This window comes from Leuresthes tenuis, unplaced genomic scaffold (genome assembly GCF_036924035.1).
Source record: "Leuresthes tenuis unplaced genomic scaffold, fLeuTen1.0.hap1 SCAF_16, whole genome shotgun sequence".
NCBI lineage: Eukaryota > Metazoa > Chordata > Actinopteri > Atheriniformes > Atherinopsidae > Leuresthes > Leuresthes tenuis.
The window spans coordinates 21,807,736-21,832,112 of record NW_027325370.1 but is presented as its reverse complement, the minus strand read 5'-3'; the positions used below and the strand labels follow the sequence as shown (position 1 = coordinate 21,832,112).

General features: G+C 40.9%; 1 protein-coding gene across 2 annotated transcripts; it reads right to left on the bottom strand.

Annotated features, from left to right (window-relative positions):
• Positions 1-1,055: 1,055 nt before the first annotated feature.
• On the bottom strand, positions 1,056-24,135 carry col2a1a (collagen, type II, alpha 1a). 2 transcript variants are annotated; one of them, XM_072367682.1, is made up of 54 exons: positions 23,181-24,135; positions 21,351-21,557; positions 20,168-20,184; positions 20,014-20,046; positions 19,471-19,503; positions 19,238-19,291; positions 18,947-19,039; positions 18,447-18,524; positions 17,840-17,884; positions 17,643-17,696; positions 17,322-17,375; positions 16,893-16,946; positions 16,713-16,766; positions 16,544-16,597; positions 16,375-16,419; positions 16,125-16,178; positions 15,941-15,985; positions 15,770-15,823; positions 15,289-15,387; positions 15,117-15,161; positions 14,905-15,003; positions 14,748-14,801; positions 14,527-14,634; positions 14,344-14,397; positions 14,078-14,176; positions 13,879-13,932; positions 13,296-13,394; positions 13,136-13,189; positions 12,972-13,025; positions 12,821-12,874; positions 12,518-12,571; positions 11,841-11,885; positions 11,607-11,705; positions 11,023-11,130; positions 10,773-10,826; positions 10,623-10,676; positions 10,447-10,500; positions 10,011-10,064; positions 9,818-9,925; positions 9,627-9,680; positions 7,268-7,321; positions 7,015-7,176; positions 6,406-6,513; positions 5,992-6,099; positions 5,831-5,884; positions 5,599-5,706; positions 5,461-5,514; positions 5,230-5,337; positions 5,089-5,142; positions 4,418-4,525; positions 4,040-4,328; positions 3,437-3,624; positions 3,101-3,334; positions 1,056-2,999 (listed from the first exon to the last, which is right to left on the bottom strand). In XM_072367682.1, exons 1-54 carry the CDS (start codon positions 23,272-23,274, stop codon positions 2,853-2,855), a joined length of 4,455 nt encoding a protein of 1,484 aa, XP_072223783.1. In that variant the 5' UTR covers positions 23,275-24,135; the 3' UTR covers positions 1,056-2,852. The 2 variants fall into 2 exon arrangements, with proteins under 2 accessions (XP_072223783.1, XP_072223782.1); XM_072367681.1 differs by lacking the exon at positions 21,351-21,557 and having other exon boundaries at positions 23,181-24,133.
• Positions 24,136-24,377: the final 242 nt, after the last annotated feature.

Sequence of the window (24,377 nt, the reverse complement as noted above, 5' to 3'; positions counted from 1 at the left end):
TTTATCCAAATTTAAAGCAAATAGACATTGGAGTCATTGATTGAACTTTGAGTCTTAGTGTTTGCGAATAAATATAAAGTTAGATTTTCAGGGATCAGTCAAATACTGTTTTTGCTCTGAACAGTATGAGGGATGTTTACACTTTAGAAGTGTCAAAACAGGAACAGCTGTGAGGAGATATAATCTGTATTTGTGAGATTCAGTACTTATCCCGACATTTGGAATCCAAGCAGTACAATTGAGTTAGTTCAGAGAACTGAAAGTCAGATATGTAATAAACATTTTTAGGGTAAAACTTTCAAATATTTATGTTTTTTTTTTTTTTGCATTGTCTTATTACGTTATACATGCTGAGCAATCGATTACTGAAAGAGAAATAAATTTGATTAAATACGACACCCAGTCGCTCTGAAAGACTAATGGAGGGAGGAGGATCAGTTGCATTAAGTTGTGGTAGGGAGCCAATTGTCAACTTTGCTCTGTTTGCAAGAGTAAAGTTTTTGTTCAAGATTTTCTATCAACAGACGGCGTGAATCTTTAATGTAGCTTTTTTTAATTCAAATTCCACGCTTTCTTCTTCCTCATCAGCACCTGACAACTACATTACCCACAATACTAGCAAAGCGCACCATCTATGTACATAAAGAGGCATTATTGTGACCAACTAGATATTATTTATAGCATTTATGAAACATTATGTAATAACTTAGTTATAACATATTTAGAAATTGAAGATCTCAAGAAATAAAAGGTAATATCAAGATTAAAGGTCCAGAGTGAGAATGGTGCTGGAGGGAACTCATGCTTCTAAGATTTTTTTTTCAGTACCATATTTAGCAATGATGCCATTTAAGTTTCCATGGCAAATGTGAAGCACCGTATCCGTGGCAACATAGCACTTCTTGATTTCATCACTTCTTGATGTAAGGATTTCTGTTTTCCCAAGACTTTTTGTTGTTGATTTTACAGGAGTTTATTTTTCAAACTCATTTCAAATGGCAAGCAGACAATTTGAAAATGAAACTGTATGTGTGAATGAATCTTCAATAAGAGTGTCTGTTAAAGCTTTAGTAGAGCTTTTATTGGTCGGGACAGACCAGAGAGAAAGCAGGCCACAGTAAAGACAAGTAGTGATGCAGCTGTTCTGTGCACCATAACTCTACAAAATGCTTGATTTCAGTCAACAGTATGTTCTTTATTTATGTCCATTAGCTCAGACAAACAGGAGCCAACTACACCCAGCCCCACCCTGAATCCGCACAATGAGTACAGTACTTTAGTTCCTTTTTGTTATGAGATTCTCTTGTAAGAAAACACACTTGCCTCACAGTCTTAAACTTTCACACATATGTTCACACACACACTCACAGTCTAGAGTATCTGACCTCAAGAAATACAAGTTTAACAAAAAAAAAAAGACATTTAAGCACATGAATGACTCTGTTGAAAGAAGAAATACGTCCCCACACCGTTTCTGTTTTTATTCGAAACTCAATTAGAAATCAGCTTAATTCTGAGTTAGGCTTTCCTTTTATTTTCCAATTTACATCAATTAGAGGTGTGACAAAACAAAAAACAAACGAATAGAAAAAAAAAATCATAATAAAATTCATTCGAAAAAATGTACATGCCCTCACACACACAGACACAACCCACCCTGGTTGTTTTTGAACGACTGTCCTCGGAGTCCCACGTTCAGATGTGGGGGTCCAGAGGAGAGCCTAATGTCTCCCCTGTCTTAACCCGACTGCACCCTTTCTCCAGGGTGGAGTGTGCATGTGTGGTGTGAGGCTAGTGGGAATCAAGGATGGGAGGCAAGGGGGTCGGGGACTCGTAGCACCTTCTGAGGAGAGAGCAACCCAAAACAAAGATGGCTGTTCAGCCCTAGATCCATCTGAAAGCTAATGTTTTGGTCCGCTCAGATTTTGACTCAACTTTTTCACTTTGTTTTTCACCGTGAGGTAGCTTTAAACAATCTGGATGACTACAAGAAAAAAGCAAAATGAATTTTCCTCCAATTTTTCAGAGCTAATCTTTTTTTCGGATGAGAGCTGGGCCTTCTTCTGATGGGCAGTTAAGGGGTACAGGACATTAAAACATGCATCCCAAATGTAAGCTCACTTTCCAAAAAAAGTGTTGGTGTGCATATAGACACATGTACACACATAATGTGGAAATATATATAAAACCATCTGGTTGTTTATAAACACAGACTTTTACAACAATAGAACCAAGGATTTATGATACACAGTAAAGCTTTTGCTCCTGCTCTCGATGGACAGGCCTGGAGCACCTGGTTGAATTTGCTTACTGAGAATTTTTATTTTTTCGGTCTACACTAATTCAAAATGCCGTATTTACGTGTCAGGGAGGGAAATAGGGAGGGAGATGGCGTAGGACTGGGACAGAGGTTGTGCGGCTGTTCTGTAGTGGAATGGGGGCTTGTGTTACTTACAAAAGTGAACCCGTCCAGTCCTACCTCAACTCTGCCCACTCAGGTTAGACAATAAATAAGTGACATCAAGTCATGTTTCTGTTCTCCATAACTTGTTTGCTTGGTCCATCTTCCTCCTGGCTCGGACTCATTCCCGTCAACATTGGGCCATGGGAAACATGACTGGATCTCAGGAAGTGGGTTGACAGAGAATGCTGGTGTGGTGTACAGATATTGCCGGTGCCCTTCAGTGCTAACATCCAGGGAGTACAACTTGGAGAGCACTTCGTTTTGAGAGAAAAAGTATCAATTTTCTTTTTTAAATTTCCAGTCTTCTTTATTGTGGAAGTGTGTGTAATGTTTCATGGTTGAGTTTGTTCATTTCCTGTGTTTTGGGGGGTCATTGTGATACTCCACTTTACAAGAAGCAGACTGGGCCTACATCCACTCCGAACTCCTGATCCGCTCCTCCGATGTCCATAGGAGCAATGTCCACGATTGGCAGACGGGAGGTTTTCTGTGTTTTGTACTCGATGGTAGTCTTGCCCCACCGGCCACTGTGTTTCTGTTGATTGAGAGCAGAGAAATGTGTAACTGCAGCCTCATAATGGAATGACTGACATGACTTTTTTTTTTTTTTTTATTATTATTATGTTTTGCACTTACCTTGCAGTCATCCTCCAACACACTGTAAGTGAAGCGACTGTTGCCCTCAGCACGGATCTCCACATCGTTGGAGCCCTGCAGCAGCAAAGCTTTCTTCAGGTTTCCTGTGGCCTGGTCCATATAGGCAATGCTGTTTTTGCAGTGATAAGTGAGGGTCTGGGATGCTTCAGTGGACAGAAGTCTCAAGAAAGTCAGCTGGACGTTGGCAGCAGGGCTATCCTGAGGATAGCTGAACTGTGGAGCCAAACAAGTGTAGAAGTTTTCACATTAGTTTCAGTCTTATCAGGATCAGTTTGCACACTGAAATATTGACTCATGACACGTATATGTGCTCACGTGGAAGCCTCCATTCATGGTCTCTCCGAACCAGACATGCTTGCGATCATTGCTTGTGCTGGTCCACCAGTTCTTCTTTGGTACTTTGGGGATGCTTGGGTAGACGCAGGTCTCTCCAGTCTCCATGTTACAGTAAACCTTGATGGCATCGACTATGCTGCCAATGTTGGGGTCAACCCAGTAGTCACCTAGAGAGATGAGGTTTGATAATGGTTTAATGAGAAAAGCCCACTGATTAAATGCAAGGCTTGGTCTGTTGAATGAATCAGACTCCTGCATCGGATGCTGAATCTTCTTGACAAAAGAGCCTTTATTTGTATTTGAGCTCAGGTAATGGCAAAAGATTCCAACTTTCAGTGTTCTCTACACAATGAAAAATTTGTAAAAGCTAATCTGTTTGACAGCAGTAACAATATGTCTTGGTCAAAAAACTTTATAGGTATCTCCGCTTATTGTCCTTGAGTATGTCCTACTCAAGAGGAAGAACACATTTTTAAATCAGAGCATACAGTTTTCATTCATTTTTCTGTTGTTTTATACATGCTCATGGTGATTCACGTCGCTTTCAGCGGCTGATCAGACCTTGATGTTTGGTCTACTTACCGCTCTTCCACTCAGGGTGGCACAGTTTGATGTCTCTGCAGGAGCGAGCAGGGTTCTTCTGGGAGCCGTCAGGGCTGCGCAGGTTCTCAATCTGGCTGTTGAGGGACTTGAGTGTGGAATCGACCTCAACGTCATGCTGCCTCAGGGAGCTGGAGGCCTCATCGGCCCTCATGTACCTGAGAGGATCAGGTGACTTCTCAATCTGACCCAGGCCAGCGAAGGCTGACATGTCGATGCCGGGCCCTGGTGGACCAGGAGGACCAGGAGGTCCAGCGTTACCAGGAGGACCCTGAAGAGGAATAAAAGCAGAAAATGAGAACTCACTGAAATAGGATGGTACAGACGCTACTGAGTGTGGTAAGTGTTATTTTTACATACAGCAGGACCAGTTTCTCCAGAGCGTCCACGAGGTCCAGGGGGTCCAATGGGGCCAGGCTGTCCATTATTACCATCTTTGCCAGCAGGTCCGACTGGTCCAGGTGGTCCCTACAGAAATGAGTGTCAATCAAAGTAACTGGTTAAAACTGCTCAATTTTCTTATTTTTCATTTTTTGTTCAAATTATCAATCTATACTTGTGATATTTTTAGATCCACATTGAAGTCTTGATGAAAAGAAAGACAAATGTAATCTCAAGGCACTTCAGTTTCTCTCAAATACTTCAGACCCTTTGTCTCGGTAGCTTATGCATGAAAATGATTTGAGTGGTGACATTTTCCTTCTTTTTCTTATGCACACTGCTTGGCTAATCTAGAATACATATTGAAGCCTATTTGATCTCAGCAGGGGTGGTTTCACATATCTTGGCCCCTCCTGTCTGTCTAGCAGAAAGTAATTACAAAATACCTCGGCTGCCCATCTTATCACAGCAGTGGGTAATTAAAACATGCGGCCTTTCCTGTCCCCATCTTCATCAGGTGATTGGAGAATTACAAAAAGAATAACCTATGCACTTCATTACCATCACATATCTTTGGCGTTTAAAGCAGCAGGATGAAACTGATTAAATTGGAATTAAGAGTTTTGTAAACTTTCGCTCAGTTTCCTCACCTTAGCTCCACTTGGTCCTGCAGGCCCGGAAGTTCCAGCATCTCCAGCGGGACCCTGTCAGGAAGGGAACATCAAAAGATCAAAGGATGGAGAATACAGATGAAAAAAGTGTCACGACAAGGATTAACTATTTTCACTTACAGGGGGTCCGGGAAGACCCTGCAGACCGGTGAAGCCACGATGACCCTTCTGTCCCCTCTCTCCAGTCTCACCAGACTCTCCCTTGTCACCGCGTGGTCCTTGAGGTCCCTGGAATAAAGGTTTGACATGTTTTGAAATTCATGGCTGCACATCTGTAAAACTTTAACCTTATTCAATCAAAGTTAAAAAAAAACAATCAATGATTTCTCAGTCAGAGATGATGATACTCACAGCCATTCCTCTAGCACCAGCTGGTCCTGAGGGTCCTGCAGGTCCTTGAGCACCCTGAAGAGTGACATGATGATTGGAGGTGCTTCTTCTTGTCCTTATCAAAAATATTAACTGCAGTCTTTATAGCATGCTACTTACAGCCTCTCCTCTGTCTCCCTGCTTGCCAAGAGGTCCAACAGGTCCAGGGGCACCAGGGGCACCGGGAGCTCCAGGTGCGCCTGCGGGTCCAGTGTTACCTCGCTCTCCCTACAAGTGATTATGCAGAATAACATTAGTTTCTGCTAGAACTTGCAGATCTGGTAGATTTTCTGTCAAACAGTGGTTTAGTTTAACTGATTTCAAGGTTTTATGTGCCGCTGAAGTCTCTCACCTTTATTCCAGTAGAGCCGTCCCTACCAGGGGGTCCATCTGATCCAGGGGTTCCCTAAGATACAGAAATATATTTGCATATTGCACATAATGAGTTCATTTGATGGCAGTGCTATTTCAAGTATTATAAATATGGATATTTGGCTGTTGTTGAGCTCTAACCTCTCTGCCCGTCTCTCCAGCAGGTCCAGTAAGTCCAGGTGGCCCAACAGGTCCAGGAGGTCCACGGTCACCAGCAGTACCAGATGCTCCCTGCTTGCCAGGCTCTCCCTATACAGAATATTGTCTTTAATTTTCAGCAGCTCCTTTAACATAAATTGGCCCCAATAATCCTCTGATTTTAAATATAGCACTTAAAGAATAACTGTACACACATACTGCAACAAGCTAAAGGTATATCAAATGTATATCTGAGACATACAGTTAGGCGACTGCTTGACTAACTGTGTGAGTTTAAAAAATGTTGCAGAGACTCTTGATTTTCAGGCCTAATTTGATGTCTATTCAATTTTCAAACAGCTAACATTAAAGCTAAAAAGAACAAAGGGCACTTAGACAACAAACAAAAGCACTTACAGAAGGTCCAGGGAGACCAGGGAAACCTCTCTCACCACGCTGACCTGGCAAACCAACAATACCACGTGATCCACCCAGACCCTGAGGACCTGAAGGCCCATCAGCACCCTGTAGAGGTGAGACAAAGGCAACTCAGTTGTGAAATGTTCATGTTGAGCTTCACCACTTCTAATTGACACGGGGGGGTCGAGCTGTAAAATCGAGTGAATTGAATTGTGAATTGGGGGTCGAGTGAATTGACCCAGAAGTATGCAAGTAGCTGCCATGATAAGACCCGGTCAAACTTTCTTAATGCTAAGAAAATATGTTCCAATGCTTCCTTTACTGTCTCCTTCATCGTAGGCAATTCTGAACCGTCTTCATGAAAGAAAGAGTGTTAATTTTGTCCTATAATTCCTGAGACAAAGGCAATGCTTGGTTATTTTAGTTCAGCTGTTCTAAACATCTTTCCTTTACTTCATGATATTTTCCAACAAATTCAAAGAAAAGTGCTTAAGATAAGATGGGCATAAGATTTTTTTTCCCACCATTCAACAGAACCCATTGTCTTAGAGCATCAGCCTAGTGACAGATGATGTGTTATTGTGGGGCCAAAAAAATGTAACTTACAGGAGGTCCATCCTCCCCAGGCTCTCCCTTCTCTCCTGGAGCGCCAGAAGGTCCACGCAGCCCAGCATCTCCCTGTCTTCCCGGTGGACCGGCATCACCACGAACACCCTTTGGTCCGTCTTTACCGGCAGGGCCAGCGGGACCTGCAGCGCCTGGGTTACCCTGAGATGCAAAAGACAGAGAATTGTAATGTCTAAGAGGAGAAAATATTAATAATTTTACAAACATGAAAAAAACCTTACAAAATACCCACATTAGGACCAGGAGGTCCAACTCTTCCTGCAGCACCAGGGAAACCTGTGGCACCCTGTTAAGAGAAAAAAATAATAATAATTCTGTAAACATAAACAGCTGCACTGGTTGACCTCAGTGATGCTTTCAAATCTGAACACTAGATGGCACATTTGTGTTGTGTTTAAGACTATGGAGTCGTATTTAAGAAGGCAGACACTTCAGGTGCTGCTCATCACCGACACACTGTTGTTGCACTATGCTTGTGTTCATCGATGCAAAGTGTGAATTATTGTTAGGCTGTATGGAGGCTTCATGTCTTTTTTGGTACTGCATGTTTGTAGTGACTATTGAAGCTCTCCAGATGATGAGTTGAGCCAATGAATGTAACACAGGTGATGGACAAAGCACATATCAGGACAACGTTTCCACTTCGGCTGCTCTTTGGTGCCTTTTAAATTAGTTCAACTTCATCATCTTTTACTGAGTTATATTGGAAAATGTGCAAGCGAGATATTGCAGTTTGCCTAACACAACTCTGCACCTCTCCTCTCCTTGTGTGTGAGAATTGAATCAAAATAACCTGCACGACTTCCTAAATGTCCACACTTTCACTACTGTATCATTCAATAAATAGCTCTGGGTGTTAAAGCTCTTTTATAGAGATTATATGTTGTCACAGTGGGAAATGCACATAAAATCAGTTGTACATTTAGTGTTTATCGGATCCCATTTAACTGCTTAAGTTCCAGAGTCCTGGTGTGGTGCATACTGCTAGCTTTTCCTACCATAAAAAGTCAAAGGATCCGCTGTAAAAAACTTTTTTTTTCAGTCAGAACAAACTAGAGCTGATCATATGGGTTTCTTTTTGTATTTAATAGTGGTTGGATCCCATTTATATATTCATTGGACATCTTTAGGTGACTAATGTCGGCCTGGAAAACAAAGTGTTCACAGCTGTGCACTATGTGATGCTGAGAAGTATGTCAACTCTACATTTCATCTGAACAAATTCTTACACATATTGTTCCTGTGCCTGATGTAGTATCTGTTAATCTCCACAATGAACAGGAACTGCGCTGCTGTCAAAGGCATCTCTGCAGTGCTCATTATTGTTGGTAATGTGTTACAAAAATGTTAATTATTCTTCATCTGGCTGGTTGACTTGTCAGTTTGATTTACTTTCTATGTTGTAGACAAATTATATTCCTAAAAATTCATTTGAGGTTACAGTTAAAGATTATTGCAATTGTTAATCTGACGGTTATTCGCAGCTCTTGTGTGAACAGTGGAAATATTCTAAGATTCAAAGTCTAATCTGTTTTAGAGATCAGACAAATCAAATTGCTCTATAATCTGATCCTGTAAAGCGTGAGCCTCACGCTTTACAGGATCAGATTATTAAACAGTCACTCCCTAAAAACTATTTTGGTTAACTTCTTTGGTTAACACTTTTAACTATGGTTATAATTAGGGCGTAAATGCATTTATTGTAATCCATATGTACTGCTTCATCTTATCTTTGATATGACCTTTTTCATTTTCTCTCTCCACCTGTTTTGGCTACAATGAAATTGCCAGTCTGGGATCTTTAACTTGGGTTTACATTTTAGAAGTAATGCCTATCCTTCTAGGCCAAAATGCACCTTGTCATTGGTGCCTTTATTTCCCTTGGTGGTGGCAATGTCATATATCTGATATGTCTTAATACTGAACGCCGGGGCTCATAAAAAATGATAAATCTCTACACATCAAAGTTTGTTGTATACTAAGGTCAGATGGTCTGTTTCATCCATCCAAAACATGTGGGGAGTTAGTGTATATTAATCCATTTTTCATTACTACAGTTGGTCCCTAAGGCCCTGACTGAAGTGGGAAAAATAACCTAAAAACATATCCTGCACACTCTGCTTTGAATTATTTACAAAACTACCTTAATCTGCTGGTCTTACTGAATTAACTTGAATGAACTGTAATTGACTTGGAGACAAATAAGTGGTTGAGAATGTTTAGACTGGTTCATATCCCCCTGTTTGATCTCTGATGTTCATGACTTGTGACTCGTGGATATTAGAATTATGTTTTACAGGCCTTATGATTCTTAATAATCATTCATGTATAAATTGATATATGCAGTCAGTATTACTGTCTGCAACACTGTAAATTGTGCTTCAGTGTGGCACAGGTGGTATTGCAAAAGATTTGTTTAACCTTAATGAGCCTTTTCCCGATGAAATAAACAAAAATGAAATCGTTATCAATCAAAAAAAGTTCAGCTCTATGTGTGAACAGTGGAGAGTGGAAAAATGTCAAATGTAATTCAAATATTGTTTCACTCATGGGAAATCGGTGGATTGATATGGTGTGTAGGAGTTACTCACAGGAGCTCCCTGAGCACCACGTGCTCCTTTAGGTCCAGATACACCAGTAGGTCCCTGAAAAAGAGGAACAACAATTAATCGTGTCCATGTCAAACTTCATAGACCCTAAAGCATGATAGATACTCATGTGCTGTTCTGCAATGTGCCAGAGGATCTGGTTCAAGGGCTTTTTTCCCAGGTCAAATACCCACCACAGGTCCAGGAGCTCCAGATGGTCCCTGAGGTCCAGGAGTACCACCCTCTCCCTTCTGTCCAGCCTCACCGAGCTCTCCCTTGGCACCAGGCTGACCATCTGCACCCTACATATATCAAACAGAGCAGTAGTATAGGCAGAATGTCAACTGATAAGAGTTTTCGATTTTAAAATTAACTGGCTTTACTTACAGGTGGTCCAGCAAAGCCAGCAGGCCCAGGGGGGCCGACCTCACCACGGTCACCCTGCAAGAGTGCACAAGAGTAGTTGGGTCAACACGAGCTTGGGTTGATAGGTTATTATTATTTATTTTTCATCTAAAATAGATTTTTAAGGCTTGTTTTAGTTTGGAAATACAAACCCATCTCGTTCTCAGTGAGAAAACTCACAGCATCATACTCTATGAAGTTGGGAAATGTGCTAATCCATTTGAGATTTGGTCACACTACCCCAAATCAAAACTTGTTTGACTATAGCAGATTTTCACATAATCATAGACAGTATCTTTGAAAAATGAATAAACAGTGAGAAATTATGTATAATCATCTCTCAGTTGGAATATTTTTTTTGATAAGTAGGAGCTCCAATTTTTTAAGTGCCCCATATTGTGCTACTTTTGATACTTACAGGAGCACCACGAACACCAGGAGCACCGCTAGGGCCAGTAGGTCCAGTCTCACCCTGCGTAAAATAGAAACTGTTAGTAAAAAGTCATTAAATGACTAACCTGCATATTCAATTTGAGGTAAACTAGATCTGCTTCATCCCTTTACCTGTCCAAAGGGTAACACTGTTATTCTTACCTTGGCACCATTGGGTCCAGCAGGGCCAGGTGGGCCGATGGGACCAGTCAAACCCTGACAAAGAGAAGAGCACGAATGGAGACATAAGAGGAAACATGATAAAGGTAGAACTAAATAAAAGAAGAGACCAAGGATTTATCTTTAACTCACTCTAGAACCATCCTTTCCAGAAGCACCCTCAGGCCCCTTCTGTCCATTATCACCCTGTTGGACAAAAAAGACAGTTGGGTTTTAATAATAAACTTAACATAGAAGAGACTAAAACATTTTTGTCTATTTATTTGTGCTATACTAGACATCACAACTATAAGCTGCTCCTTCACTCATGAAGTGATCCATGATGTAGAAATATTCTACAGTAAGTCTGTAATACTGGCTTCTGTAACAATCTGTTACTCACTCTGTCTCCCTTGGGTCCCGGGATGCCACCAGCTCCTCTCTCTCCGGGCATACCCTGCAGACCTGGGGGGCCCTGGGATCCAGGAGCACCAGCTGGTCCAATTGCTCCCTGGCAGAAAACAAAGTAGCCAGGATTAATTGTTGTTGGTTCACGTTCAAATTTTATATGTATATTTTCATGTGATTATTTCATCTTAATGCGTATCAATGATTAAATTAACATTTTGGGGAGCACTTGATTTCTCATGATCTAGATAATACCTTCATGTTTGCTCAGAAGATATTGTGCCATTTACCTTAGCTCAACAACTTTCAATGCAAGGAAACAGCTACCTGACTCTGTTCCAGGGTAACCAAATCTGCCCAAAAGTATATCTAAAACGTACGAATGACTATATCGTAAACTGCTTCTTTGATCTACTGAAAATCAAAGTGTTAAATGTGGTTTAATGTATCAAATTTTAGCAAGCTGCACATGAATTCATAAAACTTCACTATGGGAGCTATTGTTGCATGTCTAACACAGCATAAGGACATTAGCTTGCATGAGGGGAGGTAAAGATTGCTAAAGCGTTATCTACTGACCTTAGGCCCATCAGTTCCAGGTGTTCCAGGAAGGCCACGGGGCCCCTGAAGACCTTGGGCTCCAGCACCACCCCTCTCACCAGGGAAACCACGCTCACCCTGTTGGTGTACAAACAGACAGATTCGATAAGAGAAACAAGAAATTACATTGGCAAATGCCCATAAATTGCATAACTGATTGTGTGTAGTTTGCTTTGCATTGCTAGGCCTATAAATTAGAACATGGAAACTCACTCTGGGTCCAACAGCACCAGGAACTCCACCCTCTCCAGGAACACCCTGCAGAAAGGCACACAAGTTATGACACTTCACAACTTGTTCTGCGGTAACAAAGGAGGGCTCTTTATTAAGCACAAAGAGAAATTATATAGTAGCAGCTACGTCATGTAAATCACAAATTGTGATAATAATAGCGTAGAATCATGTCTGAAGATTAAGATTTGAGAATAAGATCGATGATTTTGTGTTTCACAGGCTGTAGGTGATTAGCATTTAGCATTAGCATTGATATATTTAAGTAGCTTGTTACTGCTTCTGCAAAAAAGCAAGACGTGAGTGTTGAGTATTACTGCCACATACAGCAAGAAAATTATACTAGACTTATGCCTGAATGAATATTCTGCAGTTTTCTTTGACATTGTGTACGATAAGTAGCATTTAGCATTTTACACTAGAGGCTGTTTAGCTTGTTTTCAACTCCCCTCACTAGATTTCTGGCCTTTTGCCACCGCACATCTCCACAATGTCTAACCGTGTTTTATTAATTCCCCAGAAAATTAAGGTCTTTCATCATGTATGTAGGTCTTAGTACACTAATGCTTTAGGACACCTTTGTGTCCAAAGTGTTCAAGGAGTTTCCGGATAAAGAACGAATCACAGATGCAGCGAATTTGGGCATAATGACAGCTCACCTGGTCTCCAGGTTTTCCAGCCTCTCCTGGGGAACCACTTGGTCCAGGCAAACCCTGTCAAACAACAGCAAACAAGTGAAATCATATCAATACGTACAGACTCGATTTTTTTCCTAAATGTCAGCAATTTTCCAAAATACCCAATTTTTAAGTGACTACCTGTCAAGAATCCAAGAATTCTATTGTATCTTGAATAAATGCTGATATTAATAACTGCTTATCAAGCTTTGAATTTAAGATGACTTTTATTTATGTTTTAGTTTAATGATAGTGGTTTTAGGGATTTAGTGGAAATAAACTTACCTGGAAGCCAGGAGGTCCAGGCTGTCCTTGCTCTCCTCTCTCTCCAGCAGGTCCCTAAGTTGATAAATGCAAACATACAAGATCAGTCAAGTAGACTGTCAGTTAACTATAAGATTTATATCACAACATAGGATTTTATTGAAATACTCACAGCAGGGCCAGGTGGTCCAGCAGCACCAGTCTCACCATCTTTTCCAGACAGACCCTGTTCACAGAGAAGTATTTAAACTATGAAAGTCATCTGGACACAAAACAGTAACAATCAATTTGTGATTCTGCAAGAGGGTTAAATGTAAATGATGAACATGTACTCACTCTCAGACCAGGACGGCCCACAAGCCCCTTCTCTCCAGACTTTCCAGGTTCACCCTGTTGCAAAGGAATTCTCTTTAGCTTCAGTGCGTCACAAGTTTAACAAAAGTCATTCCAGCAAAATGTTCTTAATCTACTGTTATAAAAACCCTCACACACATACATTGGCTCCCTTTGGTCCAGGGAATCCCATAACTCCGGGCTGTCCACGCGCTCCCTGAGGACCAGGTGGGCCAGGGCGACCATCCTCACCAGCGGCGCCCTGTCAAAGACACAAATTCACACAAATCAGCAAGGAATCCTGAGACAGCAGGCATCAATCTGGGTGATGAAACTTGTAAATTATCCTCAGAATCATATTTATACTACTGTTTATGTAGATTCTATACCAAAGAGTTTTGTACTGTAGGTTGATTATCAGTTTTTTTTGGCTGAAAGGACAATGTACACTGTCCTGTTTCAGCTATATGGATTCCATAAAATTGAGAATTGCAGCTCAGCACAAAGTTAGCACAAAGTTAACTTGTGGTTTTTCTAAAATGCTTTTTTATCTCAACAGTGTTCCAGGGGAATGTGTTTTTTGATGAGTTAGCTGCTCCGGTTTTTTATTTGAAATACTCTAATCATGGGGATTAATGCTGTAATCCACACTTTTCTCATTTTACAATTTCTATAATTAATCTAAAAATTGCATGAATATTGAGGTCATGGTATATCAAGACAAATTTTGTGAATATTTTACTCACAGAAGGTCCAACTTTGCCTTGAGGACCAGCATCTCCAGGACGACCAGTAAGACCCTGTGAAAGGCAGACATGTATTAAAGCTCACCATCAATTACTAAATCTCACTAAATGCTCACTAAATCTCCTTTTAGAGAACTACAAGAGAGCAACACCTCTGGACTGGTTCTAGACTGGTAAATAAAAAAGGTGCAAGACTTACTCTTGCTCCAGGGAGACCAGATTCTCCTGTGCGCCCAGGATCTCCAGTAGCACCTTTAGGCCCAGCAGCTCCCGGGACACCACGGTCACCAGGAGCCCCCTGAAGGAGATAAAACAAAAAAAATTGCATTTGTTCTACTACAATCAGCTGTAGTAGTATGTTGTGCTGCACAGTATTTGCTATAGAAAAAGTCATTAATTCCGTGGTGTCAGAGACCTTAAATCAGTTCTGACTGTTTTAGAAATATCAGTTTAGGGAAGACCTACCTTAGCGCCAGCCAGACCATCCTGACCAGGGAAACCACGGTTACCAGGAGCTCCCTGGAAACAATCACAGAAAAGATAAATATTTTTGATAAGACTTAGCCGATGTTAGCTATGTTAATGCCAAATGTTAGTGTTAGTGACAGATGACACAGATGACAAATAGTGCTCATTCCAGTTACTTACTCTCTCTCCTGGAGGTCCAAGTGGTCCAGCAGCTCCGGGCTCTCCCCTTGCACCCCTCTTTCCTTCCTCTCCAGCAGGGCCAGGGGCACCTTGAGGACCAGCAGAGCCCTGGTAATAATTAAATATTTCATTAAATTTACTTATATTCTCAGAGGTGTCTTTGAGTTTATTGCATTTATAGTCAAACATCTTTTGAATTAAGTTTGAAATGAGAAACTCACAAGCTCTCCCTTTGGTCCAGCTTCACCTTTGAATCCAGGAAGTCCAGGATCCCCCTAAACATGGAAACACAATGAAGACAGTCACAGCAGTAAATTATCATAACTCAGGCAAGTATGAATGCTTCATGTTGTTTCAAATTATCCCCAACTGACTTACAGACTGTCCTTTGGGCCCCAGAGGTCCTGTTGCTCCCTGTGGTCCAGGTGGGCCACGGGGGCCTGGGAATCCAGGAGCACCAGCAATACCAGGACCACCCTTCAAGAAGAAAGAGACAATGACATATCAGAGTAAAGCAAAAATAAGATCAATTCTATATAATACAAAGTGATATAAGATAACCAAAGAGTCAAAAACCATTAGGAACTTACAGCAGAACCTTTGGCTCCAGGAATACCATCAGTACCGGGGTTACCCTGTGCAGACACAGAAAAAGAAGCATTAGACTACAGTGTATCAATATAAATGGATATGGAGTAAAACTGTGAAGTTCAATGGTGAATTCAAAGTCTGGATAATGAAAACAAGTAATGACAAACAAACCGATGCTCCAGCAGGTCCAGGAGATCCTGGTGTACCCGCCTCTCCGCGGGGTCCCTGTGCTCCCTCAGCTCCACGGGCACCAGTAGGGCCAGCTTCTCCCTGACAGGAGATAAAAGATTGATCATTTACAGAAACAAGACCTCAGATGTTCAGCGTCAAATGATCAAATGAATGTAGAATTTGTGCCACTGAGCTGAAAGCTATTGTCCCAAACATCAGACAAAGACATATAAATCACAGTAATATATGACTTATGGATCCCAGATCTGCCTAAGTTCTATGCATTTTTTTAACTGAGGACTTCCTCAGCTAAATTTTAAAATTACAGATTTACAGAGTAGTTTGCAAAACATCCCACTGAAATGGAAAACAATGGAAACAACAAAAATAAAAGACCAGATATAATCATGAGAAACAACACGTTTTAATTGCAAGAAACAAGACTGAAAAAAGGTCATTAATTGATGAAATATGTACAAACCTTGGCTCCTGGGGATCCTGGGAAACCAGGGGCTCCAGCAGGACCAACTGGTCCCTGTAGAGAGAACAAAAATCTTCAGATTAGACCTCATGTAAGGTCACCATCACTTTGTTGCTGTTATGCTGAGGGTAACAGAATTAAAAAAGAAAGATACGAAATGGTGAAACATACAGGTGGACCAGCAGGACCGGGCAAGCCATCATTTCCACGAGCACCCTGAAGAGGGCAAAGACAGAATAGTTAGCTTTATGCATCATAATGAGAAGTCCTTCCAATGGAGTCACACTTGCAAGAGTGGCAGACTGGAAACACATTTCTGCTCTTTGCCTGAAGCAGATAAGAGGTGGTTACTCACTGCAGCTCCTGCAGCTCCAGAACGTCCTCTCTCACCAGGCAGACCCCGTGGGCCCTAAGACAGAACACACAGTTGATGAGTGACTTAAATCATTTGAATCCAAATACTCAAGCATTTCACTTCTCACATCGTACAGCTACACAACTAAGAAAAAGCAGGAGAAAATGACAAAGAATCTACAATTTTTCTCAGTGTTATACAACAGGGCTCAGAATAATGTGGCAGACCAGATAAAGCATAGAAGCCTCACCATGGGTCCAGGGGCACCGTTCTCTCCAGCAGCACCACCCTCACCCTGACAGGAGGAGAGATCATTCAAATAGGAAGTTATGAGCAAGAACCAGTAAATAAACAATGAAATTCTGAATTTCCTTCCTTTGCTTTTTGAATTAAAGGGATATCACCACTGGTGAATGTACCTTGGCTCCTGCAGCACCAGTCTCTCCCTTTGCTCCATCCAGACCAGGATGACCCTACAAGAGACAAAACAAGACACCTCAGTACAGCGTCGGCAGCTACAGCTCTGTGACTGTGATTGATCAGATGTTATCCTGCATCTCCCATCAAGCACAAAGGTCCAATACTTACTCTGTGTCCTTTAATTCCAGGAAGTCCAGGAGTTCCAGGGAATCCACGAGCTCCCTGAAATAAAAAACATAGTTGTATTTGTTTTATTCATTTATTTATTGCTTTTGAAGCTGGGTTAGTTCTGTGGGAAATAATCTGAAAATGATATAATCAATGACTGAATGATTAGGATTTCCTCACCTGAGGCCCTGCAGGTCCACGCTCACCAGGTTTGCCAGGTTTGCCAGCTTCACCCTACAAACAAACATGTGAAGATTATTGAAGCAGTTTAGCTGCACTGCTCCCCACAGTTAGGTTTCTGTATGTCCTTTATGTTTTGTGAGGTCATCAGCACCGTTAGAGATAGATAGCGCCCCCTTGTGGTAGGAAGAGTTTATAATGACAAACACCTGAGAGGTTGTAAAACTGGGGCAATATTAATCAACTGACATATCAGCTGGAAATAAAAGTCAGGAAATATATGTTAATATAAATATAGAATATATGTTTTGTTTTTTTTTAACATGAGGCTTATATTCATCTTTTACTTTCAAACATGTGGTTTGGTCATGGAACTTGGGTTGATTTTGAAGTGCTGTTTTCTTGTGTAGAGGAAGCCTCAATACTTACATCACTTCCTGGTTTTCCAGAAGGTCCAGGTGGTCCACGAGGTCCCATTGCTCCCTGTCACACAGCAAAGTAAAACAAAGCATAAATGACACTTCTCTGCATGAAACATATAAAGACAATTAGACACTCTGTTACAAAATGTGTTGATATTTGTATATTCACTAAGTGGTAGATGAACTTAAAATTAAGTCATATTATCATTCATAAATGATAAAGTTTAAGTAAAGTTGGTGCTTTTCCGACGTATTTGACCAGATGTGACAGACTAAAGTCAGTCTGGGAGATACACAGAGGACCTCTGGTATTGATGCCAATACTTACAGCTGGACCGGGCTCTCCAGTCTCACCAGGTGAACCTTGAAAACCTTGTGGCCCCTGTTGTTGAAAATGGCAAAGCAAAACATTAGGAATTTGTTTATTTACATTAGGTCAATATGCTTCGTATTTATCCCCACATTAGCTGTTTTATGATAAATACAAATCACTTGATGAGTAGGAGCTGTAATGAAGGTACTTACAGGAGCTCCAGTAGGTCCAGGAGGACCACGGGGACCCATAGGACCCTGCAGTGACACAAGATGTACAATGTAAACTTGACATCACTGTAATTTGCTTTTCTTAAATAGCATTTTGTGGAAAATCAGTTAATTTATAGTAGATAAGATTATTGAAATGTTAATTATCCAGAACAATATCCAGAGTGTAGGGGGATATTTAAAACACTACTTCATTCTAAAAAAACTGAAAATATCTACAGGGTTTTAAAGCATTTTCAAAATCATATTCTCAGAATAATCCTTTACAAGGCTCTTTACAATGGCTCTTAGCAATCATTTCAATGTAATTCACACTCAAACATATTCCTCTTGTAATTATTCTTTTATTGCATGCTCCAGTTCAGTGTTTGGCTCAGATTAAATGTGTGTTGGAGTGAAATTGCTGAGCCACAAGGTGGCAGCGCTGCCTCCATCTTTGTGAGGCATAACTTATTCTTCACGGTTCATTTTCTGCAGCATGACCAGCTAAATGTGAGTCACGATGTTTTGTCTCCTTGGCAGATTAAGTGTCTTTACCATGACATAAGTACACCAACAGAAAACCTGGGCTGTAGGATGTACTACTTACCATTGGTCCCTGCATCACACCCATCTGTGCGCCCCCTGCCTTCTCATCAAAACCTCCAGCCATCTGAGCTGCAAAGTTCTGTGAGCACACAAATCATGCAAAGACCAAAAATCAGTTTTTGGGACGTTTATCTGCCTTTCTTCGACTAGCCTCGAAGACAGATTTGAACGCTGCTTCATTAGCATGACAGAGGATGCACCTGGAAAAATGTGCACCTGCTCCTTGTAGCTATCATGTTTCTATTACAAGTGTTTTTTCCTTCAGAAAACACAACACAGTTCTGTGCTGTTGGATCACGTTAAGTGCAGCCAAGATTTTTATCAGGAGTTTACCTTTTCCTTTATTTCACCAACAGAAGGAAGGATAGTGATATCAATTATACTATTTTCAATTAATTTATCTCAATCCAGCTGCACGCCTGTTCTCACAGCAAGTTGGTGCGACCTGAAGCTAACACAGAGTTAAATCTGAGGGAGCTGATTCTGTGTCTCTTGGCTTACCCCTCCGAGCCCTGGTGGTCCAGGTGGGCCGGGGGGTCCAGGGTTTCCGGGGGTGCCGGGCTCACCATCTCTTCCTCTAGGTCCAATATTTCCCTGGGGAAAAGAGAGAGCTGTGTTTTCTCCAAGTCACTCGGCGTATCAGAGATAGTAAATGCTATCTGTGACATGACTGCAGGACAAAACATCCCCATGTGACACTATCTAACTGCTGTCTATGGCTCTGTGCTAACTAGTAAGTACTTTGTGTTAACCAAGCATTTTGGATTACACACTCAGTGTGTCTTCTCTTACCTTATCACCTTTAGCGCCAGCTTCTCCTCGGGGTCCCTGCTCACCTGAGGGGCCCTGCACAAACAAATATGTGTCTCAGCAATATTCAAATTATAATCGAGCCAAAGTCATGCTGTTATCCTGCAACAATCTATTAAAACGTTTTGAGTTTGGAAAGGAATCATACACACTTTTACTCAATTATTATTATCTTTTAAATAATTTGAAGAAAACAATAAAAAAAAAAAACTTACCATAGGGCCTGGTGGTCCTTCAGGTCCTACAACCTGCACAAAGATAGATAAATTGTTTCAGACAACTCTTTATAACCGTCTTTCATACTGAGTTGTTTTGTACTTTTTGTACAGGAGAACATTCCAACTTTGTGGGTGGAAATCAAACTAAATCTGAAGAGAATCTGATTTGACAAGACCAGTTTTTTTCTGAAAACATCACCTCCACCTAACCTCTGATTTGGCTGGCTTTTTTCACCTGAAGTGCACTTGCACCAAAATTGCTGAGAAGATCTAAGAGGATTTGATTGGGTTCATTATGTCCCTGGAATGCAGGTTTTTTTTTCCTCATTTAAGAGAGCTTGAAATGTTTCAGTTAGTCTCTGATCAGTGAGAAACCTCTTGAAGAAGTAGCTTTAGAAAACAAACTGACATAGAAATGTGGAACAAATCAGTCCAAAGTAAAGCTATGGGAAAAATAAAGGTTGTTCAGTTGATAGTTTTCCATGTCCAGAGTTTTAAGTACAATGTCACTATCATGTACTGATGCGGGTCTATACTTACATTTGCAATGTCTCCTGGTTCTCCTTTCTGACCCTGATTTTCAAAAAGAAAGCATAATTATAATTTAGATTAGTTCTTTGACAGGAAAATTTAAAAGGTTTTGCTGTGTGCCGTCACCATTCTTTGTGCACATGAATATCGCCCATTGCCTCACCTTAGCACCGAATGTCTCTGAGGTTGCAGATGGATTGATGAGGGAAAAGGGAGATAAACATAATTAAAAGTGAAATTTTGCAGGAAAACATTTCAGACATCAGCATAACTGATTTGAAAATTCTTTGATATGATTCTTGGGAAAGGAGACCTACAAGCAAATATAAGGATGCTACAGAGATCAAATACCACTCACCAAACCCAAAGGCAAAGAACCCATCCAGGTTATATTAATGATGCAAGAGAAGAAGCAGAAGCAAGCATTGGAAAAGAGATGATAGTTTAGTCAATCTAATCATTAATGTTGAATGTGAGAGTAATGTCTTATGAGCTTGTTCTGGATAAAGCACAGCAACAAGTGCAGATGCTCTGTCTTTGCTTCGCTATCTAACATTGCTATCAGAAATTATTTAGTATGAATTAGTGCAACCAAAATTGAAGTTACCTTTTTACCTTTTGCCTCTTAAGCTGTTGAGTTATTTATGACTTTGTTTTATTGTGTCTGAAATATGTCATAGACAAGACCCATTGCTAAGATGTAAGCCATATCATTTTGATCAGTTTGAGACCTTACTCCTATCCCTCTTATTTAGATACATCATTCTTAATAACTGTGAACCTGATTAGATGACTGTTAAACATTAATTGTCATGTAAGACACAACAGGAACGCAGTAACTGATGACAAGAACTTGAAACATTGAGACTAGACTTTGAAAGACTTTGAGAAAACAATATGATTTTGTAGAAAACCTCCAAATGGGTCATGTTAATCACTAAGTTATGGCTTGGTAGCTTTTTGTTCAATTGAGCAGAAGTGTGTTGGCTGCTTTAAGAGGAGAGGACTAGACAGCACATCCCAGGATCCAAATCCCATATGTTCATTGCAATCCTGATGATGTTTCTTATCTAGTCTCCATAATTAACATTTAGAGAGTCACTTTGGAATAGGGAACACCGGGTGGATAATAAATAAAAGGCCCCAAATACCAAATCATGAAACTACAATTAGAGGAGCCAAAGCTATTAAATCTCCAACTGGCACTGTAATCTGTGACTGAGGCCTGATCGGACATAATGTTTGGATCCAATGGCAGTTCCCCATTCCCCAGTTAGCCAGGAGTGATATAGATGCAAGCATAAAGAGTAATTTATTTATAGGTGTTTGAATAAATAAATTACAACCAATAGGGTCACTGGCATCAGCAGCGCAGATGGGACAGCACTCTCCAGATGGGATGATAAGGTTGGCACACTCTTTGATCTCCTCGCAGATTATCTCATCACACAGAACCAATCCGCTGTCACACACACAGATACTGCACGGCTTTGGCTTCCACACATCCTTATCATTATACTGCTGCTCATCCTGGATGCAGCCACCTGCGTCCTCTGTGGTGACCAGCAGGGGGCACGAGACAGATGGACGGGGAGAATGGCAGCGATGAATGAAGAGAAAGGTTGGTTCAAGGGAGAATTAGACATGGAAAGGTAAAGAGATTTATACAAAGGAATGAGTTTGTATAGTGCATGTTGTTGACGTGGGAGAAGGAAGTGGGGATAAGGGGATGTTAGGGGCCAAGGGAGAAAGGTAAGGAAGTGGGAGGAGTCACAATGGAGAAGGTAGGGTTAGCAAATACAGGGGAGGGGCGTAGAGGGAAGAAGCAGAAAGATGTTATGTTGTATAGAATAAAACAATAAACTGTGCATAAAAAAGATTGTTGTTCAAATTGACAAACAACATGATGTGCATGAGTGAGTGAGATCATCTTATTTTCATAATTGTGGAGTTCACTGCTTCTCTGATGTTGATGATCAGCTGCTGGTTTGATCCAGAAATACACAGTTTCTAGGGGAGCACATCTATGAATAGTAAATTCTAAACATAATTAATGAGGCAGGAAAAAAAATGCCCCAAGTTATCATAAGGAGAACTTTATAGTCGCACAAAATGTAATGTCAACACAAGCCACAGTCAGCAGTTGTGTTTGAAGCCCTAACCGAGGTATTTCACAGAGTCGGCTGAGTGTACTTAACCTGCAGACCTGCTCTGCTGCTTGTATGAATGAACCTCTCTTATAGGGACACTGTGCCCAATTGACAAGCTGCTGCTGTAAGTAAACAGAGGGTCCCTCTAAATTTATCCATCTGGATCCCACAGCTGTGTTAAGCGCCAGTGCAAGCACATTGAGGAAGTGAGAATGGGTGATTTGTTTCATGTATACAGTTAAGGACTGGGCTTGACTGCAACTATTATTTCAAGAATATTTCTGACAGGGATACTTAGTATATATGTGCTGCAAAATAAGTTTGCCTACTTGCAAATAAAACTTTTTTCTGAACTGCTGTTTCTAAACTTTTGGAATAAAACTAAGATAAAAGTTAATCTTGCTACAATATCAATCCATCATCTGCTGACTGCTTGCTGTGCACACTGTCTTCTGTCTGAGTCCCTTCCTGCTACCCTTTGAGTCTTCAAGTTTGGGGTCAAGCCCTGTCTCACCTTGTCACTTCACATCAAGAAAATCCTGGGTGTGCAAGCCAAACCCTGTGAGTGGGGTTTATCTTAATTATTACAAAAACAATTAAACACGTTTCACTTCTCCACAGTGGTAAGTGTCTCTGCTACGTAGTGAGTGAAATATGGCATCAAGAACCTCTGCAATATTTCTTCCTTTACTGATACCTAGAATTACAAGGTGATCAAACACGGCAGGAGAGGTTGAGCAGTGGCACTCAGGTGAGGACAAACCTTGTCCTCCATCCCATACAGATGCACCTCAACATTCTTACCCATCCTACAGAGAGAAATTCACAGGCTTCCTTGACGAGTTTGTATGTTTGTCTGACAGTTACTACTTTAAAAAAAACTGTTGGAAAAAACTACAACATCCATTCATGTGGCATTATGCCACTCAATCTTCTGGAAGTACAGGGAAAGAATAATGAAATAGAGACAAACATTTGGCAATGCTGGTAAAAGTTTTTGCAAGTAAAAAGGAAAAAAAGACTTACGGTCGTCCTCCTCCTGACATCTGACCACGGATAGTAAAACAAGTTGGGATGCTACAAGTAGCAGAACAGTCCTTGAATCCACAAAGCTGAACATGTCTAAATATTAGACATGCAGGAGCTTGGGTGAGAAATGAAGGGATGCCGGAGACCAGGCTCTCAGTGAGGTGATGTTTGAAGTGTGTGTTCCCAGAGACTTATGGCACCATGCAGTCAAACCCTCCAAAAACTAAGTGGAATCCAACGCGGGGCCCCAGCTGGCACTCTGCACCCAGTGCGTCAGGGCAAGCACCGCGATTTTATGTCCACTGTGCCTTGTATGGATCTTCGTATATTCCAAAATGCCAGTCCTTCCCCCTGACCCCCTGTAAGGCTGAAACCTGAACCTACTCCTCCCTCTCAATCTAACAGCATGTACACTCCCAGGGATTTCTTTTTCTTTTTTTTCACAAAAACCTTCCTCCCTCCCTTGACCTGGCCAAGATATGTATCTTCACTTTCACATTAAAAAAGACATCCACATGCAGCAGAACACAGGTCAAGCTTCGACTCAACTGCTTGCCATTGTGTCGCTGAATGAGGAAATCCCAACTCTCAGTGCCATTTTCTGAGTTAAACTGACATAACTTACATGTTATCAGGTCAAGTAACGGCTTCCATGTGGACAAACCCTAAAACTAAGTGCAAATCACAAACGGAACACTGTACACATCCTTTGACTAACCAAATAGGCTACTGATCAAACATCAATTATATTAATAATCAAATAAGAGATACAATATTTTAGGTCAGAATATTTTTTGTCGAAATCCAAACCAATCCAGAGTTGTATTTCATTCCTGTGAAAAATCCATGTCCATCCATAAGATTCATGAGTAGAGTCTTCACCACAGCACAACTGTATATACAAATGACGGTTTGACTCTAAACTAGATTGATTTGCTTGCTGATCTAAAAATGTTTTATTTATTTATCTATTTGATAAGCATATATTGTAGCTGCAAAAACTCCCACTCTGTATCTGCGCTTAATAAACAGTCAAGTTTCTGCTTGCAGTTAAACTCTCAGGTTATGGGAACTCAACACTAGGTCAGCAGGATTCTTTGTTCCACTCAGGCTTCTTGGATTAAGGATTAATTTGCAAACATTCAACCTTTAAGTGCGGACCAATCAGCAGTTGTGGCACTTTCCCATTACAGT

Excerpts from the sequence above, each read along its gene's own strand:
- col2a1a (XM_072367682.1), bottom strand. The coding sequence starts at position 23,274 with ATGTTCAGCTTTGTGGATTCAAGGACTGTTCTGCTACTTGTAGCATCC. Across the intron at positions 17,376-17,642 it reads CTGGAGAGCCCGGTCCAGCT|GGAGCAATGGGACCTCGTGG; the intron begins GTAAGTATTGGC and ends GCTGTGTGACAG. Across the intron at positions 5,143-5,229 it reads AGGGTCTTCCCGGACCCCCT|GGTCCCGCTGGAGATGCTGG; the intron begins GTAAGTGAAAAT and ends CCTTCCTGACAG.